Consider the following 27162-nt stretch of genomic DNA (forward strand, 5'->3'; position numbering starts at 1 on the left):
CTCCATTATTTCTTAATTGTTTTGTTGTTCCATCGGTTTTTCTTTTTACGATGTCTATGGGTAGTTTTTAATACCTTTATAAAACTAAGATGAATTTTTATCAGAAAGTTAATCATATTACAATTAAAGAAAGGGAATATTATAACTTCTAATCTGTTTAGTAAGAGCTCTTATTTTCTCCTGTATTATTTCACATTGTTGCATCAATGACTAAATCTGTTTAAACTTACTCAATAGTCGTCTTCTCCTTTATTAATTGTAAAGTATTTTCATCTAGTATTTTTGAGAGAGGTTTTTTGACTAAGTATGTGATTGATTCTTTTTGTTTTCAAAACTTATTAATATTTGTAAATAAATATCTTCCATTATTTCTTGAAAAAAAAATTAGTCAGTTGATGAATTGAAATATTAAAAGTATAAAAGTAACACCACAAGAAACAGGAATATAATGCTTTATATAGAAGATAAATAGAATGATTATTAATCTTTCTTAGGGAGAAAGAAACCATAGGTAAGTGATCAGATAGTAAATCTTAATGAATTAAAAATTCAGATCCACTAATATTAGGCATAAATTTATCAGTCTTTTATTCACTTTTTTCAGGTAATAAGTATACTTTTTAGCCATTTGCCAAATGTAACATATAAAAACATATTCTGTAAACTTAGCATTGTATTTAATAATTACTCAAGAATGTAAATATCAATAACAAGCAAGAAACATTAATTATGTTACCAAAAAAACCTGTTTTTTGTTAATTATGAACACAAGTAAAAAATAAAATATTTCAATTATAAATAATGTCAGGACACATGTAACAATGTATAGAGATTATTATTATTATATTAACTACTAAAAAGTTATAAATATAAAAAAAGTTTATGTAAAGCAAGAGAGAATTTATAATAGATATGTAGAAAACGATGATTTTTTTTTTGTCAAAAATTTTTTCCACAATAAATTATAATTTTAGACATTTCCATTCACAGATTTTCCTATAAAGCAGACAAAGCATTTCTAACATACATGCAAGTTTAATTAATTCTTAAAAACTAATAGAATTTATCTCTAGTGTTAAACTGTACAAATTTATCAAAAATTCACACAAAGAACTATACATTGATTCTGTTATCACAAACAAGATTTCTCATTTCATTTATAACATATTTTGCTGTTATGAAAATTTGTTATGTACCAGATCAAACTTAAATATATTTCTGTTTTTTATAATAAGCATTTATTATTTCTTTTGAAATATTTTATTTATATATTTTGAACAAGATGGCATGTTTTAGAAAAATTCAAAGTTAATGTCTATTGCATAAAAATAAATTTGTTTTGAAATGAAAACAAACAAAAAAAAATGAACAATCAACAATTTGAAAAAATGAAGTTTTCAAGACTTTGGAGCTGCCATCTGTTGAGCTGCGAGAGTTGCTTGAAGTTTTCCTTCCATTATTTCTATGACGGCTGAAATTCAAAATAAATAATTTGATGTATTTCAACAAAGAATGACTTAAAATTTCTAAATTAAACAATTAATTAATTTTATAAATATATAAATAAAATTAATGATATTCAGAAAAATGAAGCAAAGAAATGAAAATTAGAAAGCAAATCATGCAAAAGCAAACTTGTCATACAAACAAAACTGATGATTTGATCTTAAAAGTGATAATAATAAAGTAGTGTAAATTGTAGTGCAACGTTTAAGAAAAAAAATTGGTTCTATGTCAAATTTTCATCCAAACTTATCTTCATTCCTCATTGCATATTTCTTGTCTTTTCATCTCTTATTATTATAAACTACAAAAAAAAATTTTTTTTGTTGATTTGCTGTTAAGATGCTTGTAAAAGGCCAACCTGGCCAGTGTCTTTTGGGAAAATAAAATAAAAAATAAATAAATAGAATCTTGTTTCAATGAATCACTCGGCCACTAAAAATTATCCATTGTTCTGAGAATCCATTATATCACAAACAATGGATTTCTCACCCATTCAGGAAAATATCCATTATTTAATCCCTATGAATAATTTTAAGTACAGGTATTTCTTATATAGTCTCTTGAAATCTCTATTCTATAGAAACATGTATGTTACAAGATCATACACATATATGACAAAGTTAACAGAAACTGTATCTACTGTACATATGCTCATTACCACTTGCCTTCAGTTTGTTAAAAAAATCATCTTTGTTCTGATACCGATTTCTTGCCTATTGAATACAACAGTGCTCGATATTAGCAATGTTATGTATTATACCAACAGTTTCCAACCTGTTTTGACTTGTGTACCTCTTGGCAGTCCATTTTCCTGAATTGTACCCCTTACATTAAAAAAATGTTTGTACTTACACGAGTTTAAAATACAACTATATAAACTGTAAATAAATAGCAGTGATGTGGCATGGCAAGGAAGGTGCACAGGGCTGCTGAATTGATGAAAATGAAAAGGTTATCTGTATAGGTACAAATGTTTAATGCTCAGTGTTTTCATCTAATCTTCTATCAATACTTACCACAGCATTGCTTTTTGAAATTGGTTAATAAAAAAGAAACTAATAATAGCTTCATTTTCATAATCTCTATTAGCTGGCAAGATATACTATGTCAAAATTGAAATACGATGATAATAATAATAAAATCAAATCCTTGTTTTTATAATTGGCATGTTTTGTTTGCAGATGCTGTAAAAGTAGGGAAAATTTCATGCTTCTATTTGATAGCACTTCCCCACACACTACACATTTCTATTCAGGACAGTCATCAGCTCCTATATATAAAAATAAATATTTCATGTATTCATCACAGTATTTTCTCTTCTTACCTCCCTGCAGAACTGAACATGGTACCTTTTCAGTGTTTTGCACCAAAACATTGTGTGTGTCTTGAGAAATGCTTGATAACTGATAATTTTCCAAACTTTTGTTTCAGCTTTTTTACTGTACTACTTTTCAACCGCTGATCCATTTGTTTGTTACAGCAGTGCAATCTCTAATGGGAATGCCTTTTGGGAGGTCTTTTAACAGTAACTGGGTCCTATTTAGGTGTTAGAGACATGGAGAAAACCTCCATATGGCCAGTCTGTCCTGGCGATGTGTGGACCCACAACCGAACTATCATGAAATGGAAGTGCTTGGCCACTGGTGGGCCAAGTGGCCAAGGAGTTTAAGTGCCCAATCCACTATCTGACATGACTAAATCCATATCTAACCATAAATGAATTTATTTTAATTAGAAATTAATTTTAATTTTGAATGATATCGATTTTTATACAGTAATTTTTAAATTAATTAATAAAAAAGTGTATAATTGTGTGGTGGCATAAATCCCTGCAAATTGATTAAATTAAATATAAAATAAATACTGTAAAAACTAACTAAAAACTTAGCAGGGTGTCCAACAATTTCCAATTTTCCTGAGATTTCCAGGTTTTTCAGGATGAAAACCTGCATTTTTCCCTGACTAAATGAAACAACTCACAATTTATTTCATATTACCAAATGAAACTCAGACTATTCAATTCCCTTTATTATAAAATATGATTAATTTCTTCATTTTGATTAATCAATTCAGGTATTGTAGCTTGAAAACATGCAGAAGATTGTACAGGTTCAACATAACAATTTTATTAAAATATGGAAATTCAAATTGACACTTTCAATCTCATAATGTAAACCCAATACAATTTTCCATATTATGCAATTCACAGTGAGTAATTAATAGTGTGTGATAATTTTGTGATATATAATTATAGAATAAAATAAACCTTTTTGCAGTTCTTCCAAATGTCCCCAATTTCCTTATTTGCTTCTGCAAGAATCATCATCTTTTTCTTTAGCTTTTTCACCATTTCTACAGCCATCAAGTTCACTCCACTCTTTCTCTTGCCTTATTTCTTTCTGTTTACAAGCTGCCATAGCTTCCTTATATCTCTGAGTTGCAATTCAAGTTGCATGGATAAACTATTTTGATATATCTAATTCTCCCAATCCACTAGCTGACATGACTACATCATGTAATTTCCTGTAAGCTACATATGTATCTTCTTCCTGGTTTTCCATTAAACATACTTGTGGAAAATCCACATTTCATATGAGCATTACCATGGGACATTAGTAAAATCATGAGAATTATTGAAATATTCACAAATGTTTCAAATTCTTTTACTTTATCATATTGATGTGACAGACTAAGTAAGCCAGAAAGAATCAAACCTGTCATGCTGTCTGTAGGAGTGTCTAACCATAATTACTAATTCCTGGGGATGTTAAAAATGTCTTTGTATTGCTTAGCAATTTTAATCACCTGTAGAATCATTTATCCAGTTATTAGCCATAAGAGTTTCTAATGTAATATCTAGAAATTCTTGTGCTTTCTCTCTATTCCTTGTAGCTGGATTTAGGCATGACAGTCTCTTGGTCAATTTATATTTCAGTGGCAACTTTCGCAACAATTTGGTGGTTGTAACTTAAACAGTTTGCACAGTCTTTTCAAATTTCTAATATCACTCTGTCAGTTACTACCTTCATTCTAACTTTTCTAATTTTCCAATCTTTAGTGGCATATCCAAGGTCCACGGGTACATGCTTGGTGGTTTAGGGGTATGCAAAAAAAATTGTATAATTCCAATATTTGTATGTACTGTACAGAGATGCACATCGGTAATGGAACTCACAGAACCTTTTAATTTACTATCTGAAATCTGCAATCATAGGGTCAGAACAGACTTTGGCATCCCTTTAACAGAAAAGTACTAGTCATAATTGTAATCTCATGCATGATTCTGTTGTCTTATTGACATAATGAAAAAGCACGAGAGTAATAAAAGTCAAGTAGATCTAATAAAACACAAAATAATTAAAATTCTAATAAAAATGCAAAAATAGATTAAAACAAAACCAAAAAAATTAAATCTTGCAAAGCAGATTAGGAATTTAACATCTTTTTCCATCTTTTTTTGTTACAATTTTTGACGTCATGTATATGTTACAGTCAAAACCCATTTTTAGTTAGAACGCATTTTAACTAGTTGAAACTAGTTTATACTGAATGTCTTTGTTAAAACCCGTTTTGTCTAGTTAAAACTAGTTTTAACTCAAATTCATTTTTGACTAGCAGTAAATTCTAGTTTTAACTAGACAAAACCGGTTTTGTCTAGTTAATTTACTGCTGTACATGTTTTGACTTTAGATAAAACTAGTTTTAACTTTTAACATTAGTTAAAACTAATTTTAGCTACATAAATATGTTTGGGGGAAATAAAGTTATGTATAGTGATTCGGCGGAAGATGCCTAACATTTTGCTTATGAAGAAAATTACAGCGCTAATTTGAGTTTAGGAGCCCTCTAATGAAAATATCATATTCTGGAGTATGTCTTTCAAATAAAAGTTTGGAGTTTATTTTAAAAAATTCTATACTGTGTTTGCAATGACGACTTTTTCACTGTCTGGCATTTTAAGCATCTCACCCCAAGTATCTGGGTGAGATGCCAAATGCCATTAGGGTAAGATAACAAATATAATTGCTTAAAATTAATTTTTGAATTTCTTAACCAAATTTAATTTATTGCATATGTAGTACAAAGTACTTCATAGTAAGTATAACAGCACAGTATAAGTATTGTTAAGTTTCCGCCCGTTCTAACGTGTTCTATAGCTAGCTGAAAGCTTTTTTCAGTCCAAAAACTTTTTTGAGAAGTCCTTATATAATTTCTATGCATATCCTGCAATAAAACGAGAAAACAAAAGTTTATTAAAAATAGGCATATTGGAAATCAATTAACAAAAAATAGGCACGTTACCCCAAGAAAAATGTGGCATATTTTCCATTTGTTGGGGTAAGATGCCTAGTAGAGTCACGTGCTCCAGCATGTCCGATCGGGATCGGCGGTAGCTGACAATGGAAACTTTAGAACCTTAACTACATCACACATTAATTGTTTTTAGCAATTTTTAATAAATTCCATTTTAACTTTTAGTTTAAAATTATTCTAGAAACATTTCACAACAAAAACTTCGTTCTTATCTAGCTTTTATTCTTCTCGGATGTAGAAAATGAAGTAACGGTAGCCAACTACAGCTTTCCGCACTCAATATTGGCCCAACGATTCATCATACAAATACATGACAATATGTGACGTCACCGTTTGAAAATATCAAAAATTAGGTATCTTCCCCTGCTTACCATCTTATCCCGAATCACTCTATGCATTGCAGTCAAACCAGTTTTTAGTTAGGATGCATTTTAACTAGTTAAAACTAGTTTATACTGGATGTCTTTGTTAAAACCCGTTTTGTCTAGTTAAAACTAGAATTTACTGCTAGTCAAAAATGCATTTGAGTTAAAACTAGTTTTAACTAGACAAAATGGGTTTTAACAAAGACATTCAGTATAAACTGGTTTCAACTAGACAAAACGGGTTTTAACAAAGACATTCAGTATAAACTAGTTTCAACTAGTTAAAACACGTTCTAACTAAAAACGGGTTTTGACTGTAACATATACATTTCTATTAAAATTTATTTCTATTGAAATAGCTATTTTATTATTTTAAAATACATTTCTTTACACTGTACTGTATATATCAACTAGCATCTCATTAACAGAAAAGTACCCAGACTTTTATTAAGGAAATAGTTAAAAAGGTGACAGATGTCAAGAAATTACTGACCAAGAAGTGACCATTAATTTCATATTGCTGTTAAAAAAAAATGGAAGTATAAGAATGCATTCACCAAAAAACATATCGCATCTCTGCATTAAATGACAGTTTATTTATTATATTACATATAATTTGTATTATAAATTTGAATGAACATATTATTGATCAAACAATTATTTTTTTTAATGAAAACACTAATTTGTTAGATTTTATTTTTTACTAGCTGCAAGGACCCACTTAGCTGGGTTTTTATTTGTGGGCAAAAAGTAACGATAGTGAAGATTAAGATAATTACATTATAGCCAATCTTACCCGTTTTCACAGAATGCAAGAATTAGGTCCCCCGTTTCCAGACTAATTAGAGAATTTTTACGTCCAGTCAAACGAACTATTTTCAATTTGATGAATTTACTGGAACATTTACAATCGTTCTATAATCAAACCAATACAAATTCGAAAATTTTTTAAATCGAAATAGAAAATCTTCGAAGTCAACCACTTTCAACCCCATATCTCCCTCACCCTTATAGCTATCGAGATGCAATCACCATAGTGCACGAATGGAGACTTGGGGCTACTACCACATACAAACACCATTCATGTGCAATGTGTAGTTTTGGCTGAAAAGTGAAATATAGGGACACACACATCCATTTTTATATATATAAAATACTAGATATGTTTATTGTCTTGTGACTGTAAATAACAAGTTTTACATGCTATAAATTTTTAAAGTGACATAAGTATCATTTCCAGTATTATAGCATCTTAAAACTTTAATTTGAACAGATTTAACCATGGTTAATTGATTTTATTTCATCTGAGTATCACCCATCTATTAAAATTAACATGTTTTGCTTCCAAGCTCCTTACTTATACTTTGAATCTAATATGCACTTCATTTCTCAGCTTCTCAAAAAGTTGAAAAAAGTGCACGTTAAAATAGAATAAATATTGTATAGTAACATCTTTCCAAAAGAGACTCTTTATGACATTTTGCAAAAATAATGACAAATGAAAAAATTGACTTTTAGTTAAAACATTGACCAGTTCTAAACCCTGCAATCATAAATTGCAAGCATTGCTAAAGTATAGATGGATTCTCCAAAGAATTTACTCAGTAAGAGCTTTGAAACTGTGTTGTGATCAGACCACCTCTACAACTTCATTTCCAAAGAAAACCAACTGCTAGCTAGGATTGCCAACTGCTTTTCAGTGAATCCCACAAGACAACACTTAAAAATGTAGAAAAAGTGTTTTTTTTTTTCCAATTGTAAATAGCTTATTTTTTAATGTAACAATTTAAAGCCACATAATTCAAATTTTTCAATATTTTCTTAAAACATTGAAGTAAATAATTACTAATTATTATACTTTACATTATGCATGCTAATTAAATTTATCTTAGATCATCATTCATATCATATGACAACAATGTGCACATTTCTGTTGTTCTTTTTCTATTATACATGCTAAAATAATAATTTTTTTTTTCTTTTCCAGGTTCAATACCAATTTCCTGAGATTTCCATGACTTTCCCTTATCTGATAAATTCTCTGACATTTCCAGGCTTTCCAGATCCATTGAACATCCTGCTTACTTTAAAATGTGTAATGTAAACAAAATTATAGAATGTCAAAATGTTAGCACCAGTAGAATTTGTAATAATAAAATGTTTGTCAAACAGTGGCACTTTGGTCAATTATATAGCACTTACAATCAGTACTTACAAATTAGTTTAAGTGAAAAGTGTTGGAGGAAGGACATAAAAAACATATGATAAAAACATAATTATATGTATTTATTTAGAACTAAGCATCGAGTGCTGTGATGTTGCCAAAGGCCTCAATGCAGAATCCAAATATTCTTATAGTACATCTGCCATTATTAATTTTTTTTTTGCATACCACTAAACCACCAAGCACACACCCTTGGTTGGGAATTGCTGTATTATACAGTACAACCTGTTCCTTTATTCTGAAACTCATCAGGATAATCTTCGCAACTTAGAAAGGCTCCATGGCCTCACTAAATTTCAGCACTATGCTTGGGTCAACATCAGAATATTCATCAGGTGGCTCCTCCTCAATCATATTGTATAAAGAATTATACAATCCCAGATGTAAAAAAGTGCATCATTAAATTACAAATTCTCAGAAACACCCAAATATTAACTAAATCTTGAAAAAAAAAATGCCAATATACAACAGATAGTTGAAAAAAATCCATTATTCTGAGTTATGGATCTGCAAAAAGGGGGTAAAATTACATTGATTTGGTGAGACCTGGGTAAAAATCTTGTTATTCTGTGAAATCCATTCTTCTCTGATCCATTAAAATAAGATTCTACTGTACATATTTATTCTACACAAAATATTGATCTTCCTCTTGTTTTCTGCAAAGCAGTTTCAAAGATCAGCTCCAATCCATTCCTCCATTTTGAGAAAGATGTGGTTTGACAAAATAAAAATAAAAAAAAATGGAATCAAAACCTAAATACAAAGGCAAGAAATCCTTTTATTCAGGTTTTGATTCCTTTTCTTTATTTTTCTTTAGTTTAACTCTAACTACTCTAAAATCATTTGTAAGTACTGACAGAATTAAATATAAAACAATAAACCCCAATATAGTTTTGAAAAAAGTTTCAGCCTCAACTAGAAAATAGGCAAACATATATAATTAGTTTTTTATATAAAGTAAACATATAAGAGAGAATTTTTAGAGAGAAAGAAAATTCTCCAACATGCATTAAGTTTTAAAAGAATAATTTACAACCATAAACCTTGACTTTTTTAAAGATTTAAACACTATCCCAATCAAAATAAGTCTCTTATTCTTTTTATAATTAACTCCATTTATTTAGTTTCCATTATTCAAAAATAATATCTTTATTATCTTTTGTATTTTTCACAATAAACATTGAAAACTAATAAATGAAAACTTCTGGTCATTATTATATGAAATTATGAAATAAAAAGTACTACTTTTACTTTAAAGAAAGGATTAAAAAATTTACCATCTCGCATTGTAATTTTTTCATTAGCTAACCGCTGAATCTTTTCCATTTGCTGAGTTACAAAATTAATTTTTCTCTTGAAATAATCTTTTGCAGAGGGAATATCCTGAAATAAATCAAATAATACAATATTAAAAATGTCTTTTTAAAAAAGATAAATCAACAATTTATACAATATATTTAATAAGGATAAAGTAAACTGATCATTTTAGCATTTGTTAATTTTTGTTAAAATACTTTCATGTTAAGTAAAGAAATTAATCATGAAATTTCTCAACTGATGGTATAATGTATTATTTTAGCAACAAATTTTCATCATCAATAAATAAGCTTATTGTACAATTCTTATCGAATTATCCAAGAATCCAATATATTTTCTGCTAAATTTCAATATTTGGAATACATTAGGGACTTATCTGATTGAGCAGAAAGTTCTTACACTTTTTGGAACTTTCTAGAATAACTTTTTTCTGGAACATTCTAGAATGTTCCATGGTAGTATTAATATATAAACAGCTCGGGGTACATGCTATAAGAAAATACCAAATCCAGTCCTCTCATTCTGCTTTACCATGACCAACCAACATCTGCTAACCAAAGAGCAAGTTCGCCTGCTTCTCGTTTATGACTATTGTTCCAAAAAAAAGCGGCCAATTCTATCACTGACATCAATGCTGCATTAGGCCTGGACACTGTCCCTAACCCAAGATCATGCACTCTGTCTTCTGGGATTCTAAAGGAATCATCATGTTCGAGTTGCTGCCACAAAATATAACCATCAACGCAACTTTCTACTGTGAACAACTCGACGTCCGCAGCAGAAACTGGCAGAGACCTGCCCGGAACACAATCCTGCTGCATGACAATGTATGGCCACATACAGCTAGCAGACCCGCCAAAAGCTACTGGACCTGAACTGAGATGTCTTTCCCCACCCGCCGTATAGCCATGACATTGCATCTTCGGATTACCACCTGTTCGCCACACTCAACCATCACCTGGCTGGCAAAGAGTTCAACGATCATCGCTAAACCCGATGTAATAGCTAATCTCCAAACGTACGCCGTAAATCCATCGGGCTAGTTTTATGGCTAATTACTATATTAATTACATAACGAATTTGGTACTAGAGGTAAGCGTTAGGCGCCATCTCTTATTAATATTAATAATTATAAATAAATTAATTAATTTAAATAATTTAGAACCGCTGGGAGAAAAAATCGGCCCGGAGCGGGACTCGAACCCACAACTCCTGCTTACCGTGCAGATGCGTTGCCAGTTACGCTACCCGGACCTCCAGTACGATCTCCTCTNTGGGCACTGAATGTGTCCCCAGCCGGCATTGTAATAACCGTCGATGGTTACATAGTTATACGCTGGAAGAGGAGATCGTACTGGAGGTCCGGGTAGCGTAACTGGCAACGCATCTGCACGGTAAGCAGGAGTTGTGGGTTCGAGTCCCGCTCCGGGCCGATTTTTTCTCCCAGCGGTTCTAAATTATTTAAATTAATTAATTTATTTATAATTATTAATATTAATAAGAGATGGCGCCTAACGCTTACCTCTAGTACCAAATTCGTTATGTAATTAATATAGTAATTAGCCATAAAACTAGCCCGATGGATTTACGGCGTACGTTTGGAGATAAGGAGTTCAACAATGAAGCAGACTTGGAGGCCAGCCTGACGAACTTCTTTGAGTCGCAGCCACCAGAGTTTTATCAAGATGGCATCCATTCCTTGCATAAGCACTGGCAGGAAGTGTTCAACAACAACGGTGATTACATTGATGATTGAAGTCAATTCTGTACATAAAATTTTCTTAGCTAAATGAAATGCATCCAAAAGTGTGAGAACTTTCTGTTCAATCAGATATTAAATTATGATATTAAGAATGCCAAATATCTGATTTGGCATTCTTAATATCATAATGAATTCTGGATTTCTTTCAAAATATTTTGTAATTATATTTAAATTTTCATAAAAAATTCAACAGTATGTTACAAACATGTGTTTGATGATAATAAACAAACTTCTAAAAAATTTGTCAGAAATATTCTACATTGGAACAGTTGTCTCCAATCTTGAAATAAAATTGTTGATGAAATGATTATAACTATTTAGTAATTTTCTGATACCTATGTATTCTATATATAAAATATAAAGAATGTATTAAGAAAATGCTAGAAATAATACAATTATTAATAAATATTTGAACGTTTTGATACTTAATTTTTTCAAAGTTGATGTTTTTCTATTGAGTACTAGCAAGACAAATTCAGTAAATGCTATAACAGAAATTTATATTTAATTAAAAAGAACATTTTTTATTTTGAACTTTTCATCTATAACGGCCTTAAAAATGGACATTAGTTTAATGTGATTTGAAAGTAATACAAAGAAATACTTCTCCTTTCTTTTATTATATGTTGCATTGCAAATAAGAGAAAGTTATTCTCTCTCTCATCTGTTATACATATATACATTAGGGTGGAACTTATTTTCACATTTGTAAATGTGACCCTCCTACCTTCTATTTCTGTTCAAATATACATAGAAAAAATTTGTGCCAAACATCTACTCAATTGGTGAATATTTACTGGTAGCACAATGTCACCAAATTTTTATAGATTCCAAATAGTAAGGATAAGCATATGGCAATCACAAGCTTGAACCACAATGTATTCATTTTAGTACAACAGTTTCTAAAACTGTAGTTGGTCATCTCAATAAATAAACCATTAATTTAATTACACATTAGTTACATGACATTTCCACAAAATTAATTTCTGTCATGACTCTTGATCATTATTTTGCTGACATCATCAAGTCTTACTGCAAATGTTTTTTCCTGTCTCTGGTTGAGACTGACTCAGTAACCCATACTGCCTACATCAACATTTATTGGCTATTTGGTTTTTATGGACAAGTTCAGGCACGTCACTGAAGGACTTCTGATATCATCAGATGCATAGACTATATAATTCAGAAACTGCTCAAACAAATCACACAATACATTTTTGTTAATTTTGGCAAAGTTATTAAATAATAAATATGGCAGCAGCAACAACTAGATCTAAAACTGAAGCGTACCTCCTTGGTTCAACAATAACTGAATTAACCGGCAACAAGTCAGGCTCTTGGTTTGTTTTTACAGTAATATCTCGACTTACGCGAACCCAGAGTTACGCAATTTTCAAATCTTGTTGATTCGTCTTTTGTTTGAGTGCAATGCAACTCTTGATTACTCATTCCCCACACTATTGTTCAGCTTACATGTTCAGACGTGTCGCATGGAATTGACACATAGCTACAATTTATGTTTTGTTTGTTATATCTACGGAGACTTGAGAGACTCTGTATGTGGTGATTTCTTGTAACTGTGAACGAATCAAAAGACGAGATAAGATTAACGAGAACATTTATTAGCTTACATACATCTGACTTGGATTTTACACAAATTGCAAAATTATACCCCAACTTATGTGGTTATCGCTCGGTCCCACCTATCGCGTAAGTTTGGGGTATTACTGTATATCTTCAACTGAAACAGACTATCAGACAGTCATCAGCTGTTACAGTCAAAAAGTTGGCAATATTTTATGAAATAGCAAGGTTCCCAATGATGGATCCAAGAAACTGCATAACCAAACTAGAGTGAACATTCGAAGAATGGCATTTGCTGAAGAAAAATCAAAGGGCGACAATCTAACACAGCAAAGAAATGAGACTGAATTTGTTAGTAAACTAGACAAACTTTTTGACATTTCTCATTTTAGAGCACTCAAAATGATAAAAATTCCAGAGGACTGTGAGTTTTTGTTAGCTCTGTGTGAAAAGATGTAAAGGATCAATGGTAGGTGTGAATGTAAAATTAACTGCAAAGGAGAAATGATTTGCACAAAGACAAAAACAGATGCGTAACAGAAAACATAGAATGAAAGACTTGAAGAGAAGTGGTGAAGAAACAGCAGAACCAATATCCTCAAGCAGTAGCACAAATACTGAAAAAAAGATGCAAGCTGTAAAGAAGACAGAGTAAATAGTGAAGGAGCAGAGGGAGGCAGCTTATCTCAAACATCATGTAAAAGACACTCTCTGCCTCTACTAAAATGAACTGATAAAGTTGTACTGAAAATTTCAATTTTTGTGAATTGTGATGTTTAAAAATGTTTTTGTTCTATTTTTGGTTTGTAATCCATCAAGTTTTTGAATATTGTAAAGTCTACATGACTATTTCATTTGTCTGTAATTGTCCAAAAAAGTGAAACAAGTCTGGCTTACCAAAACAGGTTTTGTATGTTTTCATTTGTCATAAATTGCTTTTTTTATAAACTTTGTGGTCATTGAGCTACCTTCCGCAGAAGCCTCCGCCTGTGCCATACTAGACAAAACCATGTTACAGTGTACTTTACTAATGTCATATCTGTGTTCTTTAAGTCTAACAGCCAAATTCCGTCTTGTGACTTCAATATAGCCCTTCTTAATTCCTAGTTGTTAATTTTCAAATGGAATGAAGCATCTATTCTCAAGGCTGTGCGGTTCCCATCGCTGACTTTGCAACATGAAAAGATAGAAATCTATAAAAGTAAATTAAGGGATGGCTGCATCAATGCTAGAGATTCAGATGGTTTAGCTTCGGCATGGAAGTTCTTTATAAAATAAAAATTGAAACATACAGATTCTTAGTCCCTATTTGCCCTTTATAATGTGATGCCTTTTTGGTATATTTTTTTATACATTTAATCTTTTATGTATTTATTTTATTTTATTTTGTTTATTTTATTTCAAGTTATAATTAATGTTATTTATATTGTTCTGGCTTCAAAGTATTTAGTATATTTATTTTGGTTATTGATTTACTAGTTTATTTTTCATTTTAATTTTGAATTTATAATGATTGAATGTTCAATTTGCTACAAGTTTGAAATACATTCGATAGGCCATCATCAGGTGAACTGTTAATCCATTAGGCTGAAAACGTTTGTGATTAAATAAAGTATTCTCAGTGATATAAGGTGTTAATGTTTTGTTAATTGTTTTAAATGAAGCTGGGTTTGATATTTAAGTAATTTTCAAAATAAATTTTTTTTGGTTATTACATTTATTAATATATCTATTTTGTTTGTGACAAATAAAATAATAATTTCATATGATACAATAGTCACAATTATTCTTTTCAAAAATGTGTAATTTTCATTAGGCTTAACATTGATGAAAATTTAACATGGCATCATATGGATATATTGGATGTTCAGAGAAAACTTTGAACATCCAATAGGTTAAAAGTTCCAAGCTAGGTGAAAATCTAAAAGGTGACAGTCTTCACACCTTTAATGTGTGAAGACTTCCACCTCTTTCCTGAACTGAAAACTTGGTTAGCAGGGCAGAGGTTTGAGAGTAATGATGATCTTCAAAACAATATTAAGGACCACCTCAATCACTGGCGGCAACATTCTATGAAGAGGGGATTTCAAAGCTTGTCCACAAATAGGCAAATGCCTCAATCTTCACAGTGATTATGTCAAAAAGTAACCATATTTGTACCTAACTTATGGTAATAAATTCATTTTGTTATTTACACTTCGTCTTTGTTTTATGGACCATTGGAGGTTGAAAAAACTGCCCTCATATATAAAGTATTAATGTTAAGTTTTTATTTAACATCAGTCTTATTAGACAGTATTTTTTAATTAGCAAGGGTGTACATTGTGTATATAAAAAAATAATTAACATTATTTTTATCATATACACAATATCTGTTTAAAATAAATCAGATAGATACAAAGAATTTCACAACTGAAGCCACAGTTTAATTGAAATGATATTGTAATATAGCTGCCAGTTGCTTTGAACTCTATTAAATAATATATATGATAATAGATACAAACATGATAAGTATAAATTACTTACTTTTTCAACAAAATATCCAGTTCCAATATCAACAATTACTTTATTAACATCAACAATATTACCAGGAACATACATCTTAATTAGAGTCAAAGACACTATTATAAATTTTAACAAAAACGATTAAAATAGAAAACTAATAAATTTAATCAATAAATATCAACTTTGTATACACAAAGATATTCTGTTGAAATACTGGAATTACAGACTTCTCCGACAATTTCAATACCAATTCACATAAGATCCCTGAAAGTGAATTTCCTATTGTAACCTCTCTCTTCTGTTTCCCAATGTTTCAATAGCATATCATTGCAAATACAAGGTATGTGAATGTTATGTTATTCTATGGAATATGAAGGAAACACCATTATAAGTGATGACTCCTTCACACATTATGTAATAACTACACTAAATAATTAACTAAGCTGTCACAAGTTTCACTGCTCTATTTGAGTTTCAAACAGTCACCATTTAAAAACAAAGTTATTTTGAAAAATAATAAAATAATATTGTGCTTTTGATAAATACAGTATTTTTCAAATAAGTTGATACAGACTTTTCTATATTTCTATTTGATAATCTATAGTAATCTTAATGCTGTTTGCTGACTTTTCTTAATAATATCTAACTATTACTAGCACATAAGTGAAGTAACAAATAACATCAATTTAAACTATTCTACTGCAAGCAAATAATTAAAATAATTAATATTTGAAGTACTGCTTAAGATTGATAATTGATAACAATTGTGCATTATGAATTATATGATGAGATAGTACAAAATGACAACTTAAAAGTATATTTACTTGAAAAAAATAAAAAATAAAAAAAATAACTATAATTGAACTCTAATCACAATATACAAGGTTTTATAAGAGTATTTTAATCTTGTTTTGGAATTGCTAATTCTGATAACATTACATGATATAACAATATTCACATTCTACTGGATAGTGTAATATAATAAAATATTCATTTTAAAGATCACAAATAAGGATACAGATGTTGTTAATGGTACCAACATTTCCTTTCCTTCAGTTTCAGGTATTAATTTTTCAACACATTCACCAGATTCTTGATATTTAGTCTGTGCTATTTTTAACTGCTGAAGTGAAGTTCCAAATAAATCAATTTCCTGAAAATAATACAAATATAATATATAATAAATAATATAAAAATATTAGTTTAAAGTTTGTAATTGAATGTTTTAATTATAATTAGTTTAAGTAGTAGAGAGTAAAATTAATATGCTTAAACAGAGCTTGTTTATCAAAAGTCCTGAATTCTGTTATTCTTTTAAAATATAAGTATTCAATGTTTTGAGACGTTTATTTCATAACATATATTCAATTATAGTTTGCCAATTCTGAAGTGTTTATAATAATGCAAACAATCTTTTGTTTTGAAAATAACTCAGTCATAATCATTATTTGGAAGCCTGCAAGATCAATATATTATTGTCCATATTCCTAAGTGATGGTTATCACAAAACTGAAGTAATCAATGTAAAATTATAAAATTTTATTTAAAGCAAAAATATAAACAAATAGCATTTTACTGCATTATAATAATGTTTTTAAATTTCAAAACAATCTTGTAGGTTTAAGTTTTTATTTAAAGATTAAATAATATATTAAGGTTTTATCTTACTTATTTTAAATAGTTCTAGCTTTGAATGCATAGAAGTGTAATTAATTATATTTACAACCTGAAAAACATTCAAGTAATATAGATATAGGTAGTTATACTTAACTGAAATGATTTATAATGTTCATTTAAGTTACAACTATATTTCCAATTATACGTATATGTTACCGGCCAAACCCAATTTCGGGCCAACTAGTTTATCAAGATATACTAGTTTAGCCTAGGATAATCTAGTTTGGCCTAAATACTTTAGGCTTAACAAGTTTGACCTAGGCCGAACTGATTTATGTACTACAAATTGATGCCAGTGTAAAAAAAAATTATTTTATGTAATTCAAAATGCCACCACAGTACTCCCGGTGGTTAAAGTGTACCTAAGTAACCCCAACGGCGGTGCTTCGGTTAGGTTGGTTTGGTTCGGTTAACTACATTTTTAGTAGATGTTTCCTTTTTTTTCTTTTGTTCAAGAACTACCGTGAATCAATAACTAGTGACGTTAAACAATGGGCGGCCTGCTGGCAGCTCCCCTCCGGGAGCACAAACAGTCCGAAGTGTCGCCATTGGGGTTATCTAGGTACACTTTAACCCACCCTGTAAAAATAAATAAAACATTAAATATTTTATGTTACACTAAGAAACACAAGTTCATTTTTAAGTTTAGTTTGACTTTAAAAGTTATTTTTATTATTTCGTTTTAATTTTTGAAAATATTCTTGAAAGTTAATTACCTTTAAAAGTGCATGGCTTAATAAAAAAAATACAAACTGATAAGTACTGATTAGCTTATTTTTATTTTATAGTTTTGTACAAGTGTTGTGTCACTTCTAATCAATACCGTTTTTTATAATTAAGTAGACTATGTTTGAATAAATATAGTAGACCCCTATAACACTGTTGATAATTCCGTTTTATATAAATTCCATGTTGTACAAGTCACTTAGATTTTATAAATATGTGTGCCGGGAGGTGAACAGCTCACATATTTGTAAAATCTAAGTGAATCATACAACATGGAATTCATATAAAAGGGAATTATCAACAGTGTTATAGGGGGTCTACTGTATTGTTCATCTAATTGATTGCCTTTTAATTTTATTTTAACCATTAATATACTTAAATCAGGCCTGGCCAACCCATGGCCCATCACATTAAATTGTGTGGCACGCTAAGTGATATTCTTTATCTATTAAAACTTTCATTTTCTGTTTTGTGTATACCAAAACAATTAAATAAATGAAAATTTGGATGTGTCATTGTTATAACGAGCAAGTGCGAGTACGAACTCTTGGTATAACAATGAAATCTTATTCATTTTGTATTTGTTTTACTTTTTTAAAAGCATGTTTGCCTAAATTGTGGCCCATTGTAATGTTACGCTTGATCAAAGTGGCCCACAAAACAATTTGGGTTGGCCAGGCCTGACTTAAATAATAATTCTAAATCAGTTCGGCCTAGGCCAAACTAGTATATCCTCACACACATAGGATAAACTAGTTTGGCCTGAAATCGGGTTTGGCCAGTAACATATACAGTGATAAACAAAACTAATCTGCCTATCTTAAAATATAATTGAGATGGGTTGATAATAATAATAAGTGCAGAGCCCAAATGGTTAGGAGTTTAAAGTTGAAATTTGGTACACATTTAGGGTACTCACGAAAATGTACACTAAGAAAGGATTTCCTTAATCCTCTCCCTCCCCGTGCGGAGAGGGAGAGGATTAAGTATTACATTGAAGAACTCTGCTACTACTATACTACTTTAGATACGGTTTTTTGCATTTTTGCAGGAAATCAAACATATTTTTAGACCCATCTAAAAATTCTCTAATTTGTCTCAGAAAAGGGTGAACCTAATTCTTGCACCCGGTGAAAATGGGTAAGATTGGCTATAATCTAATAATCTTAATCTTCGCTATCGTTACTTTTTGTTTGAGCAACACTGGGATCATCTGCTAGTTACATCATAAATCAATACATAAATTGTCACAAACTGATATATATTTGTGTGATTGTAGATTATTAATATATTATATGGATATTAAACAAAAAATATGTATATATTGTTAAAATAAAATATATACATTCTAAAGTCATATATTAATACAGGTAACCCCCGTATAACACGGTAATTACGTTCCAAAAAATTGCTGTGTTATACGAAACAAAGAACTAATACGAAAAGGAGGGTTAGGTTCCAAAAATTAAAAAACATGCTAGTATATTTTCATAATTAAGATAAATATCTTCATTAAAATTTTTTAAGGTGATACATATTAATATAAATTAAACAATGTTTTCTTCGTCATCACTAAAAACACTATTAATTAACCGAGAGCGTTTTCTTTTTGGCAAGTTATCCTTATCCTCTGAGCATTTTTCTGCATTATCTTCAGATCCATGCTTTACCTTTTGCAAAATGTATGTAATTTTAGATTGCTTGCTTCTAGTTAAAAGATCTTTATAAATTTCCTTATATGGTGCTAAGTACTTATGAAGAATAAAGCAAGTATGGAATAAGGGAAAAACATTCGGCAACATCAGAAGCAGAAGCGTCGCGATCTGGCAACATTGAAACAAGTTTTGAGAAGGACCACCTGTATCAACAGAAGGCGAGAAGAGAAAATTTACTTAAGTACTAATAGTTCACGAAAATAATAATTTTTGTGAACTATTATTAGTTAAGTATGTAAAAATTTATTACATTTCCTGTTGTACTAGGGTTTTACCCAATTCTCAAACCATGTTAGAGCAAATCCGTGCTATAGAAGTGCCGTGTTATACGGGGGTTACCTGTACAACCATATCCCAGGTTACATACATAATGTGTACCATCAAATAGTGGTTGTATAGTGAATTGCCATTTCCCATACATTTGCATACATTTTATTTAAATTTGTATATCTTAAATTTAATTTTAAATAAATGCATATAACATCAATAAGCAAATAAAACAACTAAAAGCATGGATGTAACTTACATGTATTTTACAATAGATTTACATAAATTTGCATATTTATAGAAGATAGTTACACACACATTTTATTTTGATGGTGATTTAATAACTCCTGTGCTTTTCATCAAAAATTTCCGAAATTTTTTAGGAAGGTTTGTTTATAGGAGATTGATGCTAATTAAATTTTGGTGATTAAAGTTTGATGGGATAGGGAGATAAGGGGGTCACGTGTATCTTCAGTAGGGTCAGACTTGATGATTTTACTCATTATTAGCATTTACAATTTTTTATAAAACCTATCCCTACCCTCAAAATTAAGCTTTTTGCTATTTTATAATAGTTAAAAATATAGCATTTTTAAAATAAAATATCATAACAGATGGTGCCACCAAATGTTACCAGGAGAGTTAAGCAACTCATTGCTGGATTTTTTATAAAATGTATTGTATGTGTTGTATCATCTGTGTCTTCATCAGTCATCCTTAAAATATTTTCTTCATGTTGTATCTCTATCAATTCTGCATCTGCTAATTCTTCCTTGTGGTTTTCAATTAGCTGTTCAATATCAATTTCTAACTAAATATCATACTCAGCTCTTTAAAATACTTAATGAATCATCAAACACCTGATGCTGAGAAATGTTTATTAAACAAACATAAACATTTTCGACGTAATACGTATTAGGCCATCTTCAGATGTAACCGAAATTCGAACATATTTTAACATTTAAAAGATAGAACATTCGAACACTTTTACATTTAAATTTAAAACAAAATATTAGTTAAACTAACAAATAAATAATAAAATAAAACAAAATATACTAAATGAACTAATATAATAAAATAAAAAAATAACATATGTAAAATAAAATAAAAATGAAATAGATACACAAAAAATGCCTCTAAGTATAAGGGTAGGTGCGGGATAAGAATTTCCGTGTTTTAGTTTTTCTTTTATGTAGAATTTCCATTTGGAAGCTAGTCCATCTGCATCTCTGGCATTAATACAACCATCCTTTAATCTACTTTTATAGATTTTGATTTTTCTTCATGCATTGCTTATATAAAAAGAGTACAATAGAAGGACTAATTAAAAGATATAAAGGAGGTAATATAATAAGAACCCAAACAAATCAGTTTAAAATCTCAAAGTTCATTCATAATCCAAACATCAAGATCATCATGAAACAAGTGTTGGACAAAAAACACTCAAAAATGGTTTTGGAAAGAGCACCTAATTTATACAGTATTTTAAGAAATAATAAAGACATGATTTAAAAAAAAAAAAAAAAAAAACAGGTTACACAGTGACCGCTTGTTGAAATGAAACTGACTGAAAAAGTGCATAGCAAGCCTATAGTATGCTCAGTGTGCATGTCACCATTCGCCACTGACCGACTAAAGCTTAGATAGAGGATTTCCCGAATCGCAGATCGAAACTCAATTGGTCGTAAGTGTGAGTGGTCATTAAGTGAGGAGTAATGTTTTTACTTTTAATTATTTATAAGTTTCTTTTTAACATTATAATGTACACATCTTGGAGATGTTTTTGGCCTAAACATGAAAAATAATATCTTTTAAATGACCCCCGTTTTCCTCTTTACAGTAGAAAGAGCTTGCCTTTGTGAAGTGACTTTTGGCCAACCCTGTATATTAAATTGTTAGAATTTATTTTGGATCTTTTCAAAAACATTTTTACATATGGAACTGTTTGGTCAAATTTCTAGTCTGTCCAATTTGGCGTCCCAGATGATCACAGGCATGTTCACTCAGTGAGAAATTGGGAGACAGGCAGGTCAAGAAAGTGTGGTAATATGGTGAAGGCTGTCCTTTTGACATCCTTGGTGTGTGTGGTCAAGCATTGTCTTGTTGGAAAATGGAAACATAGTAAAGAGAGAAAACGTCTGGTTTACTTAAATAATAAATCATATGATATTTAGTATTTAAGATGNGGCTTTCGTCGCCAAACACAATACTCCTGTGGTTCGTCATGCTCCGTACTCTCCCCACATGGCTCCGTGGGACCTTTGGCTATTTCCCAAGCTGAAAATACCGCTAAAAGAAACCCGAATTTAGTCGAGAGAAGACATCGTGCGGAATGCGACGGACCGGCTGATGGCCATTCCAAAAAATGCGTTCCAGCAGTGTTTCCAGCAATGGCAGGAACGCTGGGAGAAGTATATACATTACCAAGGAGAATACTTTGAAGGGGATTAGGGTTTTGTACCTCAAAGTCAATAAATTTATTTTTGCCGACCAAAGGTCCGATACTTTTTGAACAGACCTTGTATATTGGGGTCACAAGAAGGAATTTAGCTATCAGACTTAAAGAGCACTGCAACACAGTATTATCCTGTATGGCACAAGGACTCTGTGATTAAATAGAATGAAGCAATTATCCTCAGGCCTATGCATTCCTCATCATTAGCAATGCATGAAGAAAAAATTGAAATCTATAAAAGTAAAGTAAAGGTTGGTTGTATTAACATGAAAATTCTCCATAAAAGAAAAACTAAAACATAAAAATTCATAGCCTGCACCTGCCCTTATACTTAGAGGCATTTTTTGTGTATTTATTTCATTTTTGGTGAAAGTATACCTAGGTAACCCCAATGGTGGTGATTCGGTTAGGTATTTGAACTCGGGATCAAGACAAATTCAATGGTACCCTACTTTTGGACCGGAGTTATTATCTCCCAGAGGGATAAGTTAGGTTTGTTAAACAAGCTGCGAAAATGGCGCGTAGTATTAGCTGACTGCGAGTGTGTCAGTGGCTGAGGGGCTGTATGCCCCGAGGTTGAGGAGTGCAGGGGTGTGCGAAAAGGACTTAACTCCAACTGCAGACAAACAGTGTACTCGTGGATCAACATCTGCCTCTGTTGAAGGTATATATGGCAGACTTGCTGGACTGCCTGTTAAATTAAATACGCAATAGGCTTAGTGGAGAGAGTAACTCCCGATCATTGCGCAATCGCTGGAAAAAAGTATGAAAACTTTCTTATTTTTGGTCTCCAGTAGGGTACCATTGAACTCGTCTCAGACTCCTGAGTTCAAATATCTAACCTAACCTAACCGAAGTGCTACCATTGGGGTTACTTAAGTATACTTTAACCTTAATTTTTGTTTTATTATATTATTTACATTGTTATTGTATTAGTTCATTTAGTATATTTTGTTTTATTTTATTATTTACTTGTTAGTTTAACTAATCGTATTAAGTCGAAAACGTTAATGTTTGTTTAATAAACATTTCTCATCATCAGGTGTTTTACGATTCATTATCAATTTCTAAATTCAGTTTCCTCCCGAGTTGAAAAACTTGATTAGTTATCATATCAGAAGTTTCAACCTGTTACTGTTATTTACAAATAAGTATTTTGTCCATCACTAGCTTGAAACCTCGTGGATACATCATTAACGTAACAGATCAATTACCAAACGTATACTTATTTGTCGAAATGGTTATAATAACGCTTTTTATTAAGATTCTGTTTCTACATCACATTACCTGATCTAATTGTTGTTTCAATTGGGTTAATTGTGGTAGTCCTAATGTGGTAATGTCAATGGCTTGTGGCTTGCCTCCCGCCATGTTGAGTTATTCGTTTTCGATTGAAGCGACACCTTCTTTTTCTTTTCACTCATACACAAAATTAAATACAGTACATGAATTTAATTCATTATTTCAAAAATATAATATTTGTACAAGGCGAAAAACAGATGTTTCTGATATATAAATATTTCAGAGCCACTGAAAAGTATTTTATTTGATTTATATTATAATAGCGCTTATAATAGTCGAGTTAAATTTGACGGCCATATTGAGAATGGATTGAACTGATTTATTCGAAAGATTATCAGGACTTTTTGTTCTTGTATTAGCTACGTTTTATACATAATTTTAAATTTTAAATACATTCTTCTTCAAATCTCACTTCTCCTACATCTGTATGTCGTATCTCACTACGATTGCCAACCTTCTGTTGTAAAAATCCTCTGAACAGACCTGAAAATTCGCGTAAGACTAACAGAATTCCTCCTAAAATCTGAAACGAATTCTCCCTAAATAGCTTTTTATGCCTTTTTATGCCCACCTCTTTGTCTTAGTCCTTGTGCCTGTGCACTGTTGCATCTGCCTAGTTACGGTATTGATAATATCCTTCGGTACAGAATTACTGTATGTTAATTATGAAAAAAAGGAAGTCTATTTCATGATGTAACATGAGAAAATTTGCAATTATCGTTGAGAAGCGCATGCTAGGCCGGCTGTCGAAGAAATGATTTTGTGGCCCATCCCTCAGAATCGAAATGCTTTTATATCCACTGCTATATATGAATTTTGTGTAGAAACGATTCTCGTAACGTGAAAACATTAGGACAAAAGTTTCAAGAGTCTGGCCTTAGTGCGATACAAGAGGCAGATTCTATTCAGTTTTTAAAAATGTGGAGCTACACAGTCCATTTGGCGTTGTGACACCCACATAGGCTACATGCTCGAGCGAAAGAAAGAAAAACAAAAAATACTGAGTAGTCGAAATGAAAGGAGATTTTTACGAATATATAACTCAAAATTCCTTACTCCGCATTGTTTACACAGACTGTCCTATTATTATCTACAAATTGTCAATGGAGAAGACCTTTCCTACAGTACTTAAGATCTGTAAAATCAATGATAACCAGACGTGAAGCGGTACAGAGAAATTTGTCAGATGCAAAAATAAGCAAGTCAAAAAGTTTAAAGCCAAAAGTCGATAGCAGAAAATTTGTTCAAATTTTTTTTTTCTAAAGTTAATAAGCAATGTTGGAAGTCCTTCTGAACTGATAATTACTGTTCTGAGTATTCTTCAACGCTGTCAAAGTTTTGTAAAACTGTCAGAAATAAACAACTCAATGTTTCTGATCCGCATTTTGAATAAAAACTGTTATCATCACTAGTCGAAAGTATTCGAATAGTGAGATCCATCTTAGAGTGTATGCACAATATGGAGAGACGTGCATTTCACTACAAAAAGCTTCAGTTCAAAAGTCTACGCAGCTCATCATTGATGCGCGGCCTTTCTTGAACTTGTAATGTTTCTGCAAAAAAGTCATGCGTGACTCTCCATATTGTGCGCGTACATCATGCGATAAATCTCACAAACTTGTAAGTGTAATGCCTGTCAGAAATGAAACAGCAGCTCGATTCTAGCGCAGTTTGATGTGAGCGACGCCATTTTGTAAAGACCGAAGTGAACGCAAATGCCATCTGACAGAAACGACTACAAAACAGCATTACTTATATTCTTTCAATATTATTAGTCTGAACCTTGTATGCTCTCTAGCAGTGCTACTAGTCTTATTTATTGAATCTGTCTCGTACATCTACACAACTTATTTACAATGAAATTTGTTCTAACTCCAATGAACAATCAAGGAATAAATGGCTGACCAACTTATTGACGAATTTAAAATTTATGGTGTAATATATCTTTGTAATGAGAAAACACGTATATGATGCAAATTTCGCTAAAACTTCGTAATTACTTTCACCTACATAAAAGCTTAAAAGTTTAAGTGCTTGTTCTGAAAAATTTTAAAAACGTGGAACTAGATGGCAATAAATTATTTTCGTACCTAGTCTGCTGGCGTTTATGGAGTATGGTTGAGACTCAACAGGCTTAAAGCCTGAAAATAAACAACAAAATAAATGCAGTCCGTCGGAATGCCACAAAGTTCACTTGTGGTCATCAGCCAGGAAAGATCCACTGCTCTAAATGATGTCTCCAAGATTGTACCAAATGATGGATCTCTGTATAAGGACGTTATCCAAACGAGTGCCACCGATTGCATAGTTTCCTCTGTTTTTGCATAATACTAGCAGAATGCGTTAAACTGTGTCCCCTTTGACCTATAAAAAAAGAGAGAAAAGGCATCCTGATCTTAATTTACCTGTTGCAGAGGGACGCTGTATCATAAGAGATGCCTTTATGTGACAATTGAAGACCATATGAACAACTAATCAAGTTTGAGAGCGGAAGGATCATCGGGTTAATAGAAGCTGGAGGGTCATATCGCCGAATAGTTTGTTCTGACAAAACTGTAAGTGTTGGAGATCAGCGGATAAGAGAAAGCTCGCACACACGGCGCCCTCGGCAGATCATTAGCCTGAGAGGAGCGTTGGTCCACCGACAAGCACGCACACAGCCAACTGTATTATTTGTCCGCCATCCAGGCACAGGTGGCCCAGCATTACAGGCCTCTATGTCTATCCGTACATTTCGTGAGCAACACATTTGGTATCGCGGCAGCCATTGGGCACCATTCACTGTCGCCTCCGTTTGTAGTTGTGTCGCTCCCGACGGGATTGGACCGCAACAGAATGAGACTGGGTCATCTACAGTGATGAATCCAGATTCAGTTTCGTCACTGATGACGTCAGTGTTCGTGTCTGTAGGCTCTGTGGTGAAAGCCTCAATCCTGCCCACGCTTTTGAGAGGCACACCTCCCCTCAGCTGATATAATCTGACGTGCCATCACATACGACAGCCCAGTGATGTTAGTAATATCCTGCAGCCACGCGTTGCCTCTCATGGCAGGGCTCTCGAGCCATTTTCCAACAGGACAATGTTCTACCAAACACAAGAGTGTCACAGGACTGTCTCAGCCACATTTCCCTGGCCTGCCCGGTCCCGATTTGTCACTGATCAAACATATCTGATATCACCTGGGATGCCAAGTTGGACAGCCTAGGAGTTTGGCCGAACTAGAAAACCTCTTGCAGCAACCGTGGACTGAGATGCCGAAGGACACCATACGACACTTGTATGCCTCCATGCCCGCCCGTAAGGCATCGTGTATTCACGATAGAGGCGGCCCAACAGGGTACTAAAACCTTTTCATTTGTAGTTTTTTCCTGCAACGATCCTTTTGCTTTCATTTTGTAATTACTTACATCACCGTTACTCACACACGTACATTACAATTTCG

The 27162-nt window shown here is 31.6% G+C and overlaps 1 protein-coding gene across 1 annotated transcript; it reads right to left on the minus strand.

Moving 5' to 3' along the window:
- Window positions 1–506: 506 nt before the first annotated feature.
- LOC111629458 (prefoldin subunit 5-like) lies at window positions 507–23820 on the minus strand. The gene is made up of 5 exons (XM_023373370.1): window positions 23705–23820; window positions 16596–16730; window positions 15599–15673; window positions 9687–9792; window positions 507–1471 (listed from the first exon to the last, which is right to left on the minus strand). Exons 1-5 carry the CDS (start codon window positions 23786–23788, stop codon window positions 1398–1400), a joined length of 474 nt encoding a protein of 157 aa, XP_023229138.1. The 5' UTR covers window positions 23789–23820; the 3' UTR covers window positions 507–1397.
- Between the last annotated feature and the right edge of the window lie 3342 nt (window positions 23821–27162).

This window comes from Centruroides sculpturatus, unplaced genomic scaffold (assembly GCF_000671375.1).
Source record: "Centruroides sculpturatus isolate CEXI.00-Female unplaced genomic scaffold, Cexi_2.0 scaffold85, whole genome shotgun sequence".
Classification (NCBI taxonomy): Eukaryota; Metazoa; Arthropoda; class Arachnida; order Scorpiones; family Buthidae; genus Centruroides; species Centruroides sculpturatus.